Genomic DNA, 18,894 nt, shown 5'->3' with positions numbered 1-18,894 from the left:
CATGTCCCTACACACCCACTCGAAGCCTCATCGCAAATCCACTGAACCTGCTGAGTGTTATTAACCTGACATATGTATGTGATCATTCAAATTTTGATTTTTAGGTATAGGATTCTGTAACTTTTTATTGTAAATTATCTGGAGAAGGCTAACATGTCCTGCAACATGTGAAAAGGCAGTAGGCTAGAGAGGCAGCTAGGTAATAGAGGTGAAAGGCCATTAACATCTCCATGTACCTATTTCCAGAGACTCTGGAGGAGGTGGTAGAGCTCTTTAGGGCCCTTTAGGGGTCCACCAGCAGAGGTTTTAGTGGGAAAAGTAGGGGCCTGTGGAGTGTCAGGGACCCCGAGAGTCTGGGCCCCTGTCAGCTGACAGAGATTCACAGGTCAAGGTCAGGAGGAGGAGGAGAAAAGTCAGCCGGCAACACCAATCATCAGAAACATCCAAAACAAGGTCCAAAGCCTCCATAGAGGGAGGTCAAAGCTTGGGAGCCTGAGGGAATCCCAGAGTAGAGTCGATGAAAGACCCTGCTGCCACTGAGAATGTTCCTACTGAACAGAAATTCCTCACATTGAGAGAGAAATCCTTCTGAGGAGTAAGAGGGGCAGATTCTCAGCATCAGAGTCCTCGTAGGCCTGGAAGGATTGATTCCTCTAATATCAGAATGCTCAGATATGGAAGAGGATTCTTCTTGGGTATCAGAATGCCGCAAGATCTGTTCTCTCAGGCCTTTTTCTCTGCAATTTCTCTCTGTTTCTCTGTCTGATGAGGCTGGATGAGGGAGGATCCCTGAAAGAGAGGCAGAGACATTGATCTGATAGGAAGATGAAGATATCTGTCTGGCAGGAGGTGCTTAGGCAGTTTTGTTAGCGGCCTTAGCACGCCTAAAGGCCTTGATGGACATGGATACCGTGGATACCGAGCCCCAGCAGCCCCACGTGGCGGCTGCAACCTACGTGCAGGTGTCCTTGGTGCCAGGTAGATTTAGAACTCAAAGTGGACCAGAGGAGAAGACCGACCACCGAAACCGGTGACCGGTCGTGTTGCTTGTGTTGTCGGCCTGATGTGATGCGGGACTCACCACGGCGGTACGAGGCAGAGGCAGAGGGTTTAGGGAGGTATCATCGAGTCGTGGGTGCGGCCGAGGGTGGGTGTCGGGTCCCATGCTTTTTTTGAGATTGGGTTGTCGGTGGATCCGGCATGATATAATCATAAAGATTCACCGAAAAGTTCCGGCGAATTCTGCCTGGCGCTCAAGAGAGTGCGCGCTTTGGCAAACTGAGCACACAGGCAGTGGGACGCGCCAGTCTGGGCCCAGAGAGAGAAGGAAGAGAGAATGGTCCTTATGAGGTATTTGCTTTTGTTGTTTACCACTTTCTAATTTGTTCTTGACATCGGGTTGAGGCAGGTAAGTGAGGCAAGAGATGGGTACTTAGCTTTTAGATGACTTTTGACTTACTTTTACAGAAACACAGGAGCTGGCTGACCGGCCCGGCTGCGCTGGTTTCTGTTTCAGGCACCGCCACAAGCAAGAAGAAGAAGATGGAAGGCCGCCGTGCCTTGCCAGAGCACTCCAGCCGCTAGAGGAGGAAGAGGGACACCTGCAGCACGCCGACCCCAGACTTGAATTCGGCCCGCCGAGCTGTGCCTGAGGCAGGACAACCCATATGTTATGACTGCAGTTGCATTCTTGAAGGACATCAATTGTCCAACATGTAATGATTTAAAATGAAGGTAGTGAAAATATGGGTTATAGCTGTAGCATGTGCTACTTAATATAATTTTGTTGTTGGTTAAGATGATTGGTAAAGCGTTTAGGTTACAGACACAATGTACAGGGTTTGATTCTAATTTTAGGATGCATAGCTAAGCTTAAGAAGGCCCTAAGGTCATTAGCTGAACTGACTGTTCTATAGAGAAAATGCGGGCATTTCAAATAACGACACATGGGCATGGGAGGGTACTGGTGGGTAAAGATTAAAAGATGTCTTACTTGTTAGAGATGCAGTAGAAGTGAGATCCTTTAGTTAATTTAGATTACTATAGCTTGACAGAATTAGCATGCTGTTTTGGGAAGTATGTTATTAGTACCAAGTTGCTCAAGAGTGTGTTTCAAATAGTTCTTCATTGCCTAAACTGATCGTAAACGGCTTTACAGTGATACTTATACCGAATTAACACTATTCCACTGCAGTCTCAGCTTCCATAGCAGATATAAATAACAAACCCTTACAGGGGAGTAATCTCCATGATTTTACAGTGGTTAATGCAAAAAAGCATGGTCTTTTTGCAACTAATTTGGTTGATAAGGTGGTCCCCAGAAAAAAATCTGGAAGCTTTAAGCTCCAGATATGACATCATGAAAGCCTAAACCCACAAAGCCTCACTGTCTACTTTAGGATACAAGCTACTGTTTTCCATGCTAACTGCAGCAACACTGAAATTTTGTATCCTAGTAAGACAAGCTGTCAACCATGTCTGACAATACATGAAAAACTAATGCATGTAATGGTTTATTAGTGAACTCATAATATAGGTAAGTAGTTGCTCCTGCAAAGAAGCATGGTGCCTTTTGGTAATCCAGAATGCATTGCTGATGTGAGAAAATCACTGTCAGTACCTAAGTTGACATCATTTTGTGGGTGTGGTTATAAGAAAAACAATCATTGATAGTGAAACTAAAACATTGTAAAACATGTCATAATCTTTGCTTTATTTTAAAATCACTTACAGTTTTAACATTAGAAGTATACGTATAAATGAAATTAATTGTAAAACACAGATGCATGGCAGGTTTAACAGCACACTTTAAATGAGAGTACACACAGGGCTTCATGTAATACAATATGTTGGACAGCATGACTCCCTTAGCTTTTTAGGGAGGTGGAAATGATGTAGAGATAAAGTGAGTGAAAATTACACTTAATAAAATGAATATATGCCATATTTTATTTTATTATTATTATTTTACATTTGTTAATCAGAAAAGTCCGACTGGACACATGTCCATTTACAGCAGAGGCCCGAGGAGAAAAGCTCCATTTTACATGCTTCAGTTCTGGAACCCAAAGACAGGATAGTAGCTGAATTCTGCTGAAATGTGGACTGTACTAATCTGTCTGCAAATAATGAGGAATTCTAATGATTAGCCGGCTCTGTTTCTGACAGCTAACTCTGAAAGATAATCTGACAAAAGTTAAAAGAACATTCTAAGTTTAAACAGACATAACTGAACTATGTTATAATCTCAGATAATACTATGCAAGTAAACAACTGATCTTGGAGAAAAGGTAGAAGAACTATTGCAGACAGATCTAAGTACAGGTTCATAGGTTTATAGCAGAGGTCAGCAAACCCCAGGGTCTTTACAACCCTAGTCATGCAACCCAACTCAGTTTTGTACCCAAGTTCCTTGAATGCCTATATGGTGGGGTATGTTAGTAAAGAGGTAGCAAAGGGTTATGGGGGTTGTTAGTTGGGGATTCATTTACTGTTGACCTCTGTCAATCAGAGCTATGCAGGCCAGAATGGGGTGAATTTGCAATTTCTCATCCAATGATCATGGTTTCTTTTTAATAGGCTCAGGGATGAACTCTACTTCACATATATGGGCAACTTATTTCATAGCATGGGGATCCTTTGAGAGGCATATCAGTCATCCAGCATGTTCTATTTATGCCACAGACAGAGTTCAGGTCCTTGGATCTAGTGTTTCTGGTGCTGTTTGTTTTGGGGTTTGTGCAAGATATCAATCAGAGCTGGATCTGAGGATGCCTTTTATGCCAGGCATAGATCACCTCTCAGTAACCTGTAGAAGACTGAGTACAGAGAGAAGATCTTAAGGTAATATGTGTAGGACAAGGTATTCATACCATGGATTCTCCTGGTGAGGAAACTTTGAGGACGTTCCAAGTGCTGCAAGTGCCTGGTTAAATACATGCCAAAGGGGGCATTATACTCAATGATGGGTCTGATAAGGGCTGGGTAGAGTAGTACTAAAACTTCCTTGGACCTGGATGCCATGCTACTGCTTATGAATTTGGCAACACAGAATGATTATCTTACTATCTTGGCTACATGTTGATTGAAGGCCTGATTACTGTCTACACGTTTCCATATCCATTACTCGAGTCAACTCTTAGAGGTGTTTTATCGCTGACATAATTAGCTTGGGTGGATGATTTGCTAAAGCGCACTATAATGCATTCTTCATGTTGAGTGTTAATCCATGGCTTTGGCACCAGTCATTTGTTTGTGTTAGACCCTCTTGCAGGATCTTGCTGTCACTGGGGGGAATCAATGATAACTTCCAATTTACAGTTATCTGCAAACATGGTGAGCCAGAGGCTTTTGACATTAGTCTTAACATCTGAGAAGTAGATGCCAAACAGGAGTGTGCCCAACGCAGATCCCTGGAGTACTCTGCTGGTGACTGGTGGAAGTGTTCTCACTGATCCCAACTTCTTGGCTGCTATCTGTAAGCCAGCCAAAAATCCAGTGAGTTATGATGGGATTTATACCTAGTTCTTACAGACTGTCAACAACACCCGAGTGGGTACTGTAGCAAAACCTTTGGCCAGATCAAAGTAGGTGGTATGTGTGATGACCGTGCCCTGGCCCAGCAATCAAGGAGCCTCAATCCTCACCACTAACACCAGGGAGGTCATCTCATAGAAGAGTAAAGGATAACAAATACACACAGCAAAGTACAATTTCCCTTAAGTGCACACAGATCACTGTCAGTCTGGGGCTGGTTGCTCCCTTGCTCTCCAGGTCCCCAATAAGACTCCCCACTGGCACAGCTATAGGGTCCAGATCTCAGCCTAGCTGGCAAGCTAACCTCCAGTACCCTCTCTGTCCAACCAGTGTTTCATGTCCCTGCCCAGGTAGCTGACACACACCCACACTTTGAGATAAGTACTTATACAACTTCACAGACACTCCTGGGAAGGGCTGACACAGATTCTCCAGCTGTGCCCCTTTACCCAGACTATACACTAGTCATTTCTGCCACCACCAGCTAATAGGTATCAGCTACCCAAAGGCCCTTAAAAAGGGTGTCCAATTATTACTGTGCAATATTATTATACAATTGATAATGTGACTATTCAGTCTAAGGCATTTTAGAGTGGCTTATTACAATAAATTCTATAAATATACAATGTACTCTAGAGCTTGTTATCTCTACACAAACCAGCCACAGGTAAAGGTTTTAAAATATTTAATAATAAATAATTAAAAACACAAGACAATACTACTACACCACAGAGATATCTAACAGTTCAGAGATCACACAGAAGCTTAAAATAATACAGTAGGACAGGTCTGATGTCAAAGAAAAACACTTAATCTAACTTTCTAATCTTTAGCTAATCTTAAGAGAAAACACAGTGCTGCAATCCTACTTACATACATAAAGAGCATAAGCAGTGCTGGGATTGATGGTCCAAGACAAAATGCTTACAGTCTCTCACTGAAGAATAGTTTTTAAAAACACTAACAAACAGCTCTGCTAAGGCCCTCCCAAATTACATAATTTTAACGCTTAGGTTTTTCCAGTATTCACATTACATCATTTTGACACTTAGTCTGGAATTCCCAAGCAAACAGACTGCATTATTTAGCAAGCTAACACCTGCTCAGGAAACTACAACAATAAAAGATATTTCACATGTACACTCCAGCAGTCATTCCTTAAGTTAAGACAATAGAAAGAATGTGTTCAGCCAGATGCTTCAGCTGTGCCCCCACCCCCACAAATTAAATATACCAACTCCGACATCGCACTACAGAAAAATAAACATAGTTTATAAATAAATATCACTATTTTTATGTTAATTTAAGGAAGTTTTCTTTATTTACCTTTCAGTTTTAATGATACAATTTTATATACAGATTCTAAACATCTGCATACAAATTCTTTACTCAGTGATGTCATACTCAATGTTGATACAATGTTACATACAGATTCTAAACATCTGCATACTAATTCTTTACTCAGTGATGTCATACTCAATGTTGATACAATGTTACATACAGATTCTAAACATCTGCATACTAATTCTTTACTCAGTGACGTCATACTCAATGTTTTTTCAGGATGGCCAACTAAAACAATTCGATAAGTTTAAATTTGATGTTTAGGTCATTCGCTGAATAGAAACTTCCACAATTAGGGCTCGATGATTAGTTATTCGAAAAAATAACAGTTTGAGGAAGTGATATAGACTCAATTTATCAGCCAGTAGATTTGCTATGACACCCTGGTCAGTGAAGGTTGTACCATTTACTACTAGTTCTGCAATCTGCTGAGTGTTACCTTTAAGGTTTCTGACATAGCTGAGGAAGGCCTTGTTATTGTCATTAGTTTGGGAGGCTATCCTGGCTTTGTAATTCGCCTTGTTGGACTTTATTACACCTCTTAATACCTTGTTTAGGTAAATCAGAGAGCTCTTGTCTCTATGACAGTTGTTCTTTCTGATTTTGGCCATGATTATTTTTTCCTTTTGTTATACACCTTTTAAGTTAAGGGTTCCACCAATGGGGTTTGTTTTTGGTATGAGATTTGGGCTTACTACCGACAGGTACAGCAACCCCAATGCAGCCATTTACATGTTTGTACAGAGTTTCTGTAAATAATTCTGCATAGGTAGCTGTGCTCTGGGAGGTTGGGGGAGCTGTGAATTTAGGTACACTGTTACATAATAAGATGTAGTTTGCTTTAGAATAGTTCCTAACTGTTATTAGTTTAGTTGGGTTTTCCTGGTTGATTTTTATTATAAGGGAGACAGCTTTGTGGTATGACCTCATGATTATGATATGACATGGAAGGGGTGAGGATCTCTCCCATGCTGGTTACTACTAGATCCGCTATGTCTGATTCTCTGGTTGGAGTGTACGCTACCTGATCCAGGGTGTTTTAGCTGATAAAGTCCGTAAAATGTACCTGTGAGTTAGGGGCAGTGTTTGTTTCTCAGAATATAGTGTGATAGTCAAAGTCACCAATGAATAGGGTATTTGGTTGGATAGTGAGTGCCTCTTGAAGGTTTAGATAAGAGTTGTGAGCATTGTGGGACACAGAGGGCAACATGCGGCTGGCCAGGGCATGATGAGGAAACTTGTCTATGGAGACCTGGACATGTACAAACTTCAGAGCATCATCCTGTTTAACAAACCTAGAGTTGTATTTGTTGCTAATGCAGATCGAGAGACCTCCACTTTTTGCCCCTGTCTATGTTGCTGTTGTTCTAAATAGCAAGCTGCAGTTCCTGTGGTATAGGGTTTAATTCCTTCAGTCCTCATTTGCTTTCTGAGTAACCTTGACCAAAACACTTAACCAGACATTGGTCCCTGGTTACACTTGAAAAGGGACTGTTTGTGCTGTGACCTACCTGGTTAACAAATAAGATTATTATTTGGGGTGGAAGGTTGGCATAATAGTTATGGTGTTCACCTTGCAGACACAAAGTTCAGAGTTTGATTTTCACATGATGAAATTGGCTAGGCTTAAGTTGGCTCACAAGGGAAGTTAGCCTAGTACGAATCTATGAACCTATGTGTGGAAAGCTCCGCAGTCTTCCACTGTCTGAGTACTTTCTTTGGCTTTAAACCAAGTCTCAGTGACAACACAGATGTCTATATTCTCCATAGTGACAAGGGTTTGTATGGTGTGGAGTTTCTTCTTTAGGCACTGAACATTGAACAGTGCCACCTTAATGATGCTTTGAGGGGGGTTTTTTTGTTATGTTGGTAGTTTTGTTATTTTGACATTGCCTAAAAATGGTCTAAGGGAACAGATAAAGTTTTAGCCAATATCCAAAAAGCCAAGAGTGGGGCAGGTGCAAACCATCTTTGCCAAAGCAATGTGGTTTGATAACCCTGTCCTCCCGTGCTGATAGATATTGGATTCCCCTGGAGTGACACCAAAAAGTAAGCCAATTATTAAAATCACTTATTTTCTGTGCCTACTCTGGCATCATCCTTGGTGAAGGCAGAATGCTACTCAATGCAAGGCATGTATCTGTTTGTAACACCTATTCATAGAGCTCCATATATTTCATATAATCCAGTGAGGTACATCTAAGTCCATTTACACCCACATGGACTATGACAGAATCATATTGGTGCCTGTGGTGCAAAGACTTGTGTGAGTGCATGATATTGCAGACTCTAACTCCAGACAGGCAACTAAGCATTATACTCTCCTTGTCCAACCTTGTGAGAGGGACGTCTGTGTCTTACAATAGTCTCTCCTATGACAAGCATTCGAGGTAAAAAGTTTATAGGATCATAGGAGATTACTAGGCTATCAACCTGGAGGCCATTTTAAGCCTAGTTATTTCATCCTAATGTAACACTATGAAAATGCTAGTCAATGCTCAGGATTGCATTTAGTGATGAGTGCCCATGTCCAGAAAGGTTGTGGCACTATGCCCAGTAAGAATTCACAGTGCCACATCCAGTCATCCGGGTTCCTCTTAAACAGTGTCATGGAGGTGCTCTCTTTCACATGAATTGGTAGACTATTCCAAAGATGTGACAGTTGCTGGGAGATATACACACACACACACAATATATATATATATATATATATATATATATATATATATATATTTGGAATAGTCTACCAATTCATGTGAAACAGATATATATATATATATATATATATATATATATATATATATATATATATATATATATATGACTGCGGTGGTGGTGCTGTGGTAGCATTGTCGCCTCACAGTAAGACGTTGTCCTGTTCGATTCTCAGCTAGAGTGTCTTCTTTGTGGAGACATGCGTGAATGGGTGTACCTTCATTCAAGGTTGTGCATCAGAGCTGGCAACTCGGCACATAAAAATCTACTGCCAATCATTAGTGGACCGGAGTTCCACTGTGGTGACCCCTAACCGGGAAAAGCCGAAAGACACAACAACAACAACATATGTATATATATATATATATATATATATATATATATATATATATATATATATATATATATATATGTCCCTCTAGCAGATCCTGTTTAATTCACAGGCCATATTCAGGTCCCTGGCATGGGTAGCCCTCGTCCTGTTTGATTTACGAATATGCAGCAAATTTATTAGGTTTGAGTCTTGGATTGCTCTGTAGGCCAGGAGTAAGTCTCCTGCAGGAAGTCTATATGACACAGAGTATATTGACAGGGATTTTAGTAGGTCTGTGTAAGGCACATGTTGGAGCTCCTTGATCTTCTTTGTTAGAAACCTTTAAAGTCTCTCCAGCTGCTGCAGGTGCTTTGCACGGTACATGCTGAACGGGGCGTTACACTCAATTATGGGCTGGATTTGTGCTTAGTATAGAGGGTTTATAAGCTCTTTTGCTTTTGAGGCAATGCCTTTACTAAGCAAGTGTGCTATGTAAAAAACCTTACTTACTACAGTAGACACATGGTGATTGAAGTTAAGGTTGCAGTCAACTTGTGATCCCAGGACCCTTACCACTTAATGCATACTTAGGGTATTGTTGATTTGATAATGTGAAGGGACATTGTTTGTGCCCAAGGGAATGATGATGTATTTCTTTGCAATCAGTTTGAAATCATGACTAATAAACCACTCGTTGGTCTGCATGAGACCCTCTTGGAGTATACTGAATCATTTTGGGAATTCAATGATTGTTCTGTAGTGCGTGGTACTGTGCAACACACAAACAAGCAGAAACCTGCTCAAATGCAGGGCCTAAATACCAGAAGCTAAAAACTTGAAAAAACATTAAAAAATTGCAAAAGGATCAATGAGGATGCTTATTCATAGACCTACACTGACCTCCCTTTACCATATGGGGTCCAATCAACACAATCCTCTCACTGAAGTTTAGATAGGCCCCTTGCAATACAAGATGGCCTCGAAAACATGCTCAGAACAAACAGCCACTACAAACAAACCCAGATGCAGCAAGCCTGTCTCTGGACTATGCTACAGCTACTAGCTTCCCTAGTTTCAGCAGGAAACACTAGAGAATATTTAACACAGCAGAGAAATAGCAGTGAGACACTAAACAAAATTTACAACAGCAGAAAATCAGCAAGAAGTCTCTAAAGAATGTCTTAAACAGCTAACAGATCAGTTATTTAAACACTGCTTGGTGGGAAAACTAGAACAAGCAGAACAGATAACTTTAAAACAGTGAAAAATACCAGTAAATATTTAAACAGTGAAAACAGCAAAAAAAAAAAAAAAAAAAAACCTTTGTAAACAGTGAAAACAGCAATAAAATTCAATTTAACGGGCACAGTAATGCAGACCATTGCAGTACAACAGTGTAGCTTAGTGCACAGCATATAAACACAGTATACAAGTAGGCAGAAGGCAATAAAAAAGTGAAGAAAATAATATAAATAAGCAAAAAAAAAAGCAACTTGTATTTGTTTGAAAGCTCAGAAGCCTCTCGTCATCTGGTATCTCAGCTCAGATTGTGGCTGGTAGACTACCTCAGTTCAGCTCAGTACAAACAAGCTTGCCTTAAGTTTGATTGCCTTATGGGCATTGTTCTAGTGGGATCACTGAGTGTAGGCTTTTGTGTGTTGTTAAGTGTTGATATTGGTGAGCACTTTAGTGATTGCTGATGATTGTTGTCATTTGATGGCTTAGGAGGTCTTTGAGGTATGGAGAGGTTTCTTTTAAGTGTCTCAGCATAATAAGGTCTATGTGCATGGTTAGTGGCATGTGTGGTGCATGTACTGTGTGTGTGCATGTGTTTAAAGGACATGATGTGTGTGTTCTTCATAACCTTGTTTGTAAGCAAGATTTTTGCCTCAAAGGAAGTTGTGGCTGAGTACATGTGACAATTGCTACATTCCCACATCTACTAACCTAGACTCAGAGATGTTAGTGAATTGCAAATTCAAGCTGTCAGGACCTGTATTAGGGTTGGGCCGTTATGGTTTAGGGACTTTCTTTTTACAGGGGTCACCTGAGCAGTACCTAGGATTATGGCTAGGTGTTAGATAGTGCTATGATCTGATATTAGTGCTGTTTCGTTTAAGTCTTTATTTGGTTTTAACAAGTCCATCAACATTTAAAACTGTATAACAAGATAAACGATAACTACAAAAGTCCATAACAAGAATATTTATATATTCTTAACCATTAATAGTCTTCCAGTAAACACCTGAGCTTTTGCCAAGATATGTACTGATGAGTTATGTTTAAAGTTCTCATTCTTATATTTGACAACTCGTTTTTGCAGACAGTCTTAGCTAGGCACATAAATTCACCAAATGCTAATTCAGTTTGACATTTCCATTTTTTTTGTTATAACTTTAGCCCAAAAAAGAGGTATTTGAGAAATAGGTATAGCTGCTGGAATGAGTCTATATCACAATCGAAGTTTAATAACTTCAAACACGGAATGTTTGAACCATCCTGTTTGAAGTTAAAAAACTTTGACTATAGATAAAAGACAAAAAAAAAAAGAAAAGAAAACAAAATAAACTGTTGTAAACAGGGGGCAAGCCCCCCTGCTCCCCACACCCCCCCACTACTTAAATATACCAACTCCGAGATTGCACCACATTGAACAAAACTGAAACCTCCCCTTACGGAGATTTCTGTTAAAACACTCAAACTTCTGCAAATTCGAACTTATGGTCTCGACCATATGAGGTTCGAACTTGCAGAAGTTCGACTATCTAATAGGAACCCACTGCAATTGGGGCATTAAATAGTATCAAGGAATCAGTAATATTGCAATTGTCTGACCACAAAGCCTGAGAAAAGTTTCTAAAATCATTCCAAAAGGAAGTCACCAACTTATAATCCATTATCAAGTGTACCCAATCAGCATTAAGAACTTCATTACACCTCCAGCATTTCAGTTTTCCTATTTTATACATTTGTGTAATTTTATGAGGTATTAGAAAGACTCTATGCAAAAATTTTCATGTATAGATTTTTCCAGTAAAGTGAGGACGTTGACTTTCCTGCGGATTTTAAGAATAACTTTTTACTTAGTTCTGAAAATGGTTCATTATTAATTTCTGTTGAGTACTTCCAGATTGTCATACCAGGGATAGCAAATTCAGTTATAATAATCTTGTATATAACTGACAGGTATGACTTCCCCTTGGGTGGCCCACTATTATGATTAGTAAACAGATCCAAGATTTTTGGAACAGGTTTAGTTTGAAGATGTACTGATATTTTGATTTTATCCTGAATATATTCTTTACAGATATGTACATCTAACCAGCCCCTTGCTCTTTGCTATATCTTGCTGTTAAATACTCAACAGGATGTATTTTGTTTCCATTAAGAAACTGATGCCAAAATATTAGGTTACAATTCTTGACAGCTGTCATTGTGTTTGCATTACAATATTCTAAGCATTCGTTATGAAAGCAATGGGGAGACATTAGTGCTGTTTGATGCTCTAACTAGCTGACTTAAGCTTAGATCCATGCATACCCTTTCTGTGTTACGGGTTAAAGTCCTAAGTACTAGCTTCATATGTTTGCTACTATACAGCGTACTGCTAACTGCCACTGAACGGTGAACAGTTCTGTGATAAAGTACCTAATTTACAGCATACAGAAAAAAGCAAAATAGCCCAAACCATCAAAACCAAGATGAAAATGTGGTCCGCACAGGGGAACTAGCTTGTATTCCTTTATTAAAGACAAAAATTAAGCACTTTCGGATACTGTAATCAATGTAGAAAGGTCTTCCTTTTTACTGCAGGATATGGTGAGGTTGTTTTATATCAGAAATTGAGTTGTTTCAGTTCAAGAGTTGTATATGTGGCTCAATGTCAGCAATGCCCTGCTTTTTATATAGGAAATACTCAGAGGCACTTAAAGACGAGGGTTTATCAACACGTTTATGATATTGTTGAAAAGGATGAATGTAATGCTTTATACAAGCATATCAAAATAAACAGCACTCAACTTCAAATTTTATATTATAGATAACTTTGAGAATATAGGTGGAGGAGGGTCGTGGAAAGACATTTTAGAATGGAAAGATGGCAGTTGAAATGTAATTACACCAACGTCAATTATTTGAATGATACAGTTTTCATTTCAAGTATATTACATCTAAAAGTTTCTTTGTATATGCAAAATAGCCAACAGCAAATGTTCCTTATATATATATATATATATATATATATATATATATATATATATATATATATATATATATATATATACACCTATTGCATCCTAAATAGTTTTAAGTAATAGGTTTGGTTCCTGATGGTTTTTATGTATTTAACATTCTTAATATATTACTAATGCTTTTAACAATCATTTTTGATCTCAATATCTATAACTACCTTTAACTTCAACCTTATAATTTCATCTGCTTTATCATCCTCAACTATAATTATTTTTAATTATTTTTTACATTTTTGTATATATTACATTTATTTAGTGTATCTTAAATAGTTTTAAGTAATAGGTCTGGTTCCTGATGGTTTTTATGTTTATAATATTCTTAATATATTATTAATGCTTTTCACAATCATTTTTTATCTCAATATTCATAACTACCTTTAACTTCAACCTTATAATTTCATCTACTTTATCACCCTCAACTATATTTATAATTACTTTTAATTATTTTTAAAATGTGTGTATATATATATATACATATATATATATTCAGTTTTTATTGTGTGAACATAGGAATTTGAGTTGTTAATTATGTCACTTTTACAGACAAGTTAATTTTCCAATAGAAATCTCTTGGGCGTTGTTTAGATAATCCTTTTAAACAGATTGTATTACATGACTTTTATTTATTCAGATGTTCACTGAGTTGGATAAAAGCACTTAATTTTTGTCTTTACTCAGACAGAAAAAAAGATGAAAACTAACTCTCATACCCTCTGGCCAATAAACGACTACACTTTGAGTTCCACAGAATGCTTCCCAACTCAGAGAGACCAGGTAAACACCTTCTTGCAAAAGATGAATTAACATGGAATGTCTTAATGTAAAAGCACAGCAAAAGTACCTCTTAAATGCAGATTAACACCAGACAACTAAGTTTGGAATAAGCCCACTGGCTGATGAAACAATCTCATTTCAAGCTTCCCTGTGTGTTTTTCAACTCAGACTGACCAGGCTACTTCACTACTGCCACTACAATAGCAGTCCCAGTCTTCTTAATATTAAAGCACACTTTGGTTAGCCACAAGTAAAATGATACCAGAAATAAATCTAATAACTAGCTACAAGTAATGATGAGACAATTCAAATGCAGACAAGGCAGAAACGAGGAACACACACATTAAGGCAAAATATTTCAAAGTACACTAACAGTCTAAGAGAAGGGCCTTCCCAGTTTCTTCTGTCAGTACCCAGTAAGATGAGCAGAGGAAAGTAGACTGGGAGGAGCTTCCAGGGCAAGATGTGCACTAGGAGTAGGCAACTCAAAAGCCCCCCTCCCAAGTATGAAAGCAAACCAGGAACAGTGTGGGTAGGGTCCAAATTCAGAAGAGAGCTAGTAAAGATTTAATAAAATGAGGGCCCAGTCAGAATACGTAGGCTCAGAAGCAGAAACAAAAAAATGCAGACTATAAAAATGCACTATATTAACAGCTTCCACTTCAGATAAAGAGCAAACACAACACACACAACTGATTTAAAAGATAAGTGCAATAGTTTATGTATAGTTTAAATGTACTTCCCTGAATGCAAACTGTAGTCCAAATGCTTTTTTTCAAGCTTCCAGCAATCCTAAGGCTCTCAGACTCTACTGAGAACCACAGATTAATTAAAAGAGATAATATGAAGTCAACAGGACAGAACTTGAAAGCAAAAAATATAGGTTTCAAGAGAGAGAGCCAGAGAAGAAAGTATTTTTCACAGAAAGTAATAGGTAACCACTAGAACAAAGTTGTGGTTGTGGTGTTTAATTTAAAAATCCAAAGGAATTGAACAAAAGACAACTGTTAAGAGAAGCAAGGAAGTAAGACTTGCCTTAATGACTTAAGATTTGCAATTTATCCAGTAAGAAGATTTGCTGAGCGATTAGGCTAAACGGGTCCTATCTGTTGTCCAAATATACATTTCTGTAAAAGGTAATAAAGAAGGACAATGGAGGTCTAAGCTTGATTCAGCAAATGTTTCTAGGTCTGCAACAATTCCATTAAAAAAAATCTGGACCAAGTATTTTTTTTTGGATTGCTGAATAGTGTTCATCAGTATGTGCATAACAGATCTACTGCAAGAAATCTATCTGTTCAAGAGGAATACAAACCACATCAATACATTTTATTTACTGGCTTATAGCTGGCACCTTTAAAAACATTTATTCACTAACCAAGTGCGACCATTTATACAACAAAGTCAGCAGTTGGCTTTCTCATTACATATTAACATGGATCATGGTCTCTCTTTTTTTAGTTTCAAAGTTTTATGGATGAATTTGACTATTTCAGATTTCCTTTAAAGGATACCAACCAATTGTGACATGATATGATTTTTGCGAAAACTGACATGTCAAAGATAGGGACACACATGCTCCATGTAAGTGAATATTTGCAGACAACAAATATGAAATATGCATAGATTCTACTGGGTATGCTTGTTATACTGAAACTGATTATCCATTTAATGATTGAAAGAAAGATCAGGGCATATATTGCTCTAAGTATTATATTTTTTTCTTACCAATTTATATATATTCTGCCTTCATCCTTAATTTTGCTGTTGAAATTCCTTGGCCTTTTTCTGGTAATATGCTAGAAGAGCTCTACAAGATAGAGACATAAAACCTTTATTTATGCGGAACGGCTATAAGGTAATATTAATAAACAATTTGGACAACAGGTCCTGCTTATAATCTGGCCTTGGTGGAACTTATATAAATATTCTACTTTGACTTTACTAGGGCTTCTACCTGGTGACTTCTTGGAAGTTTGGGAAATCAGTTTTCACTTTACAGCCAATGCACAGAACTACAGATTTCTAAACAATTGATGCTGCTATGAATTATATGTACACTTTTAATACAATAGTCAGAGGTGTCAAAGGCCCATAGACTATGTTTACCAAGTAAAGCCTCAGTTGCAATACTTTCAGGGGACGGTTAAAAGAATGTGTCCAGACTGTCATTTATTAATGGACATGAAAGTGCCCACTTACTGTTAAATATAAGGTGTTTTCCACCATATATAGTATAATACAAACTTTAAATAAGCTTCTTGATAGTGTATATCATTGTGTAAAATCAGTATCAATACAGTGGGTATATTTAAACAAATTACATGAATTATTCAAATAAACAGGATTTCATCATTGCCACCAAACCTGCAATTTGTGAATAATTTAATCACATCAGATTTTCTAAAGCTGCGGAATATTTAAACAATTACATTCACTTCTATATTGCATTTGTAAAAGTATTAGAGGGAGGTCATTCTGAATTGATTAAAAAGATAAAACCCTATAATCATTCAAGAACAATTACCAAATGCGATCCTGCCAAACTAACTGCAGATATCAACACCACGCAGGAAAATATGTGAGATTTTCCTTCTGCAGAAAAAAAAATGTTTCATAATAAACAGAAGGGATTGTTCCAGGTGAGCAGAATACATTCTTGATTCAGTTTTCATCTTTAAAACAAGGGCAGTTTATCTACTGCAATTTTCATTAGATACATATCACATAAATTATGAAAATGTTTCTTAAGTTACAACTCCGAAATGTAAATACTTATTAGCGTTACTGGACATACTACTTTTTTTGCTGTTGTTTTTAGTCCTGAAGAAAACTCTGTACATCTTTTTCAAAACACAATATATTACTCAGGCATGCCTTGTTCACACATAATGTTTAAAGAGTCATTTTGAATGAGCAAATTAATACTTCCTCTGTTTCAGTAAAGGTACAAAAAATAAATTTGCCCAGATACAGAAGTAAAAATACACCACGGAAGAAATAATTTATCCTGTTCCCCCAAAACGAACTTGTATTTAGACTATGGGATGTTTACCTTCTAACAATATGGTTTGCCTTTTTGAAATCTGTCTCGTGGAGGCTGACTAGAATTTAACTTCATTAGTCAATGTTTTTGAAAGCTTACGTTGGTGGAATCTGTTGCTAATGGTCACCAGTAACACAAGAATGGATTGTGATTTCAAAATAATGCCTGGGATAGTTCTTATGTGTGCTACCTGTAGTTCGAGAACACTCAAGCCAGCAAAACACTCTAGTTTGACCAGCTTGCACTCCACGACACCAAAAGGCATGGGCCCTGAGGTGTCCCCACCAACACTAAACCACCTCTCTCACAACTCAATTATCTGCGCAAGGTCTTTTATCTGACTTTTAAAGACAGCATGCATTTTACTTAAATATTCACCCTTGTCGCATCAGTGTAACATTCCTTGGTGGTCTGCTTAAATTCTGAATAGGGCAGTCTAACCCCTAAGCCACCAGACCACCTACATTGCCAACAGCATATGGGGCCCTAAGTGGGAGTCATACAGTTCTCTGTGCAGACATTTATACCCTCCTCTAATTTACCACTCTTGGGAAGACAAATCATCTACTGGTAGGTATGCTGTGAACGATCTTTGGGAGACTGCGGTACTGCATCTAACATGTAACATCTATGCCTCAAGGGCCACAATCTGTGGCAGGATGAATATAAAATAGAACATCATCTTAGTCTGTTGGTCAACCCCATGCACAGCAGCCCTGCCCTGAAAGGATGCCTCACTGATGTAGCTGTTATTCATTACATCCTCAATAAAGAAGTAACAATTTCCAATCTAAACATTATAATTTAAAAGACATACAACTGTACAGAGCAGTGAATGCATGATTTAGTGTGACTTGGCTGTATTATACTACAATATTAGGCCTTCCACATCTTGAAGATTACATACACCAAAAGGTGTAGTGATCTTAGTGCTAGTATACATAAGTAGTGGGGGTATGGGAGTGATGTAATTGTGTTATAGCGAATTTCAGGTTTCGCTGTTTTCTCTTTCTTTTATTCTTGATTGGGTCAGTCCCACTAAGGTAGTCGTCCCTTTTCAGGGGAGATTCAAGGTGGTGTTTGTACTACACTGGGAAATTCCCCTACTCTTTGCTGGGGGATCTTTTCCATCCACCTAAGCCACCAGTTCAAGCAAATGGGCCCTCAGATTAACAGCTCATTTGGAGGATGAAACAGGAGTGCAGCATCTCCCTTATGCTGTACTGGAGTAAGAGCAGTCCATCTGCTTGCTGTGGGAATGGAACCCATAACCTTTCACACCAAAGGTGAGTGCGCTACCTGTTGTGCTATTGACACTGCTTAACTTAGAACTTTCACAGTACTATTCGCTACTGTAAACAGTACAGTGCCAGGCATTACTATTGCTGACAACAGACAACCAAAGGAATAGCCAATGACAGAACAGCAGCAGAACCCCACTGGAACTTTATAATGTTGTAATGATAACATAACACAACTCAAAGACTATACTACCTCAGCATGGACTCTAATTTATGCCCATATAAGTTAAAATTCCAATAAAAGGACATTACAAAAATGAGATTTCTTTACAAAAATGTAGTATGAACATTGACAGATGCACCCAAAAATGAATGAAGTCATGAATAGCAGGAGAATTACTGCAGGTTATTTAAGGACCTGATGACACAAGTAACAGAATTTGGACTTGCAGAGGCTTCTATGGGTGTACATCAGAGTTTGGCTCTGAGCCTACTTCTATTCATACTAATATTAGACTGCGTCAACAAACAGCTAAGAGGGGACAAATTAACAAGGATGATGCAAGCAAACAATGCGGAACTAAAAGTAGACAATGAACAGGAAATTCAAAGAAGAGAGGACTGGAATATTAAAGTGAGTACAAACAAGAAAATGGCCATGGCAAGTAGCAAAGG

General features: G+C 38.3%; 1 protein-coding gene across 2 annotated transcripts in view; it reads right to left on the bottom strand.

Moving 5' to 3' along the window:
* The window catches only part of LOC122808740 (brain-specific angiogenesis inhibitor 1-associated protein 2-like), a 1,062,100-nt gene that overhangs the window by 80,761 nt on the left and 962,445 nt on the right, over positions 1 to 18,894 (bottom strand). Inside the window, exon 15 of one of the 2 annotated variants that reach the window (XM_044079760.1) lies at positions 15,661 to 15,742. The exons of the other annotated variant lie outside the window; for it this stretch is intronic. Within the exon in view, the coding sequence (XP_043935695.1) occupies positions 15,688 to 15,742 (55 nt within the window). The 3' untranslated portion in view covers positions 15,661 to 15,687. The remainder of the gene's footprint in view (positions 1 to 15,660; positions 15,743 to 18,894) is intronic. 2 annotated transcript variants of the gene reach the window in all.

The sequence above is a fragment of the Protopterus annectens genome, chromosome 1.part1, assembly GCF_019279795.1.
Source record: "Protopterus annectens isolate FY-2018-M chromosome 1.part1, PAN1.0, whole genome shotgun sequence".
NCBI classification, from domain to species: Eukaryota; Metazoa; Chordata; order Ceratodontiformes; family Protopteridae; genus Protopterus; species Protopterus annectens.
This window is presented reverse-complemented; position numbering and strand designations above follow the sequence as displayed.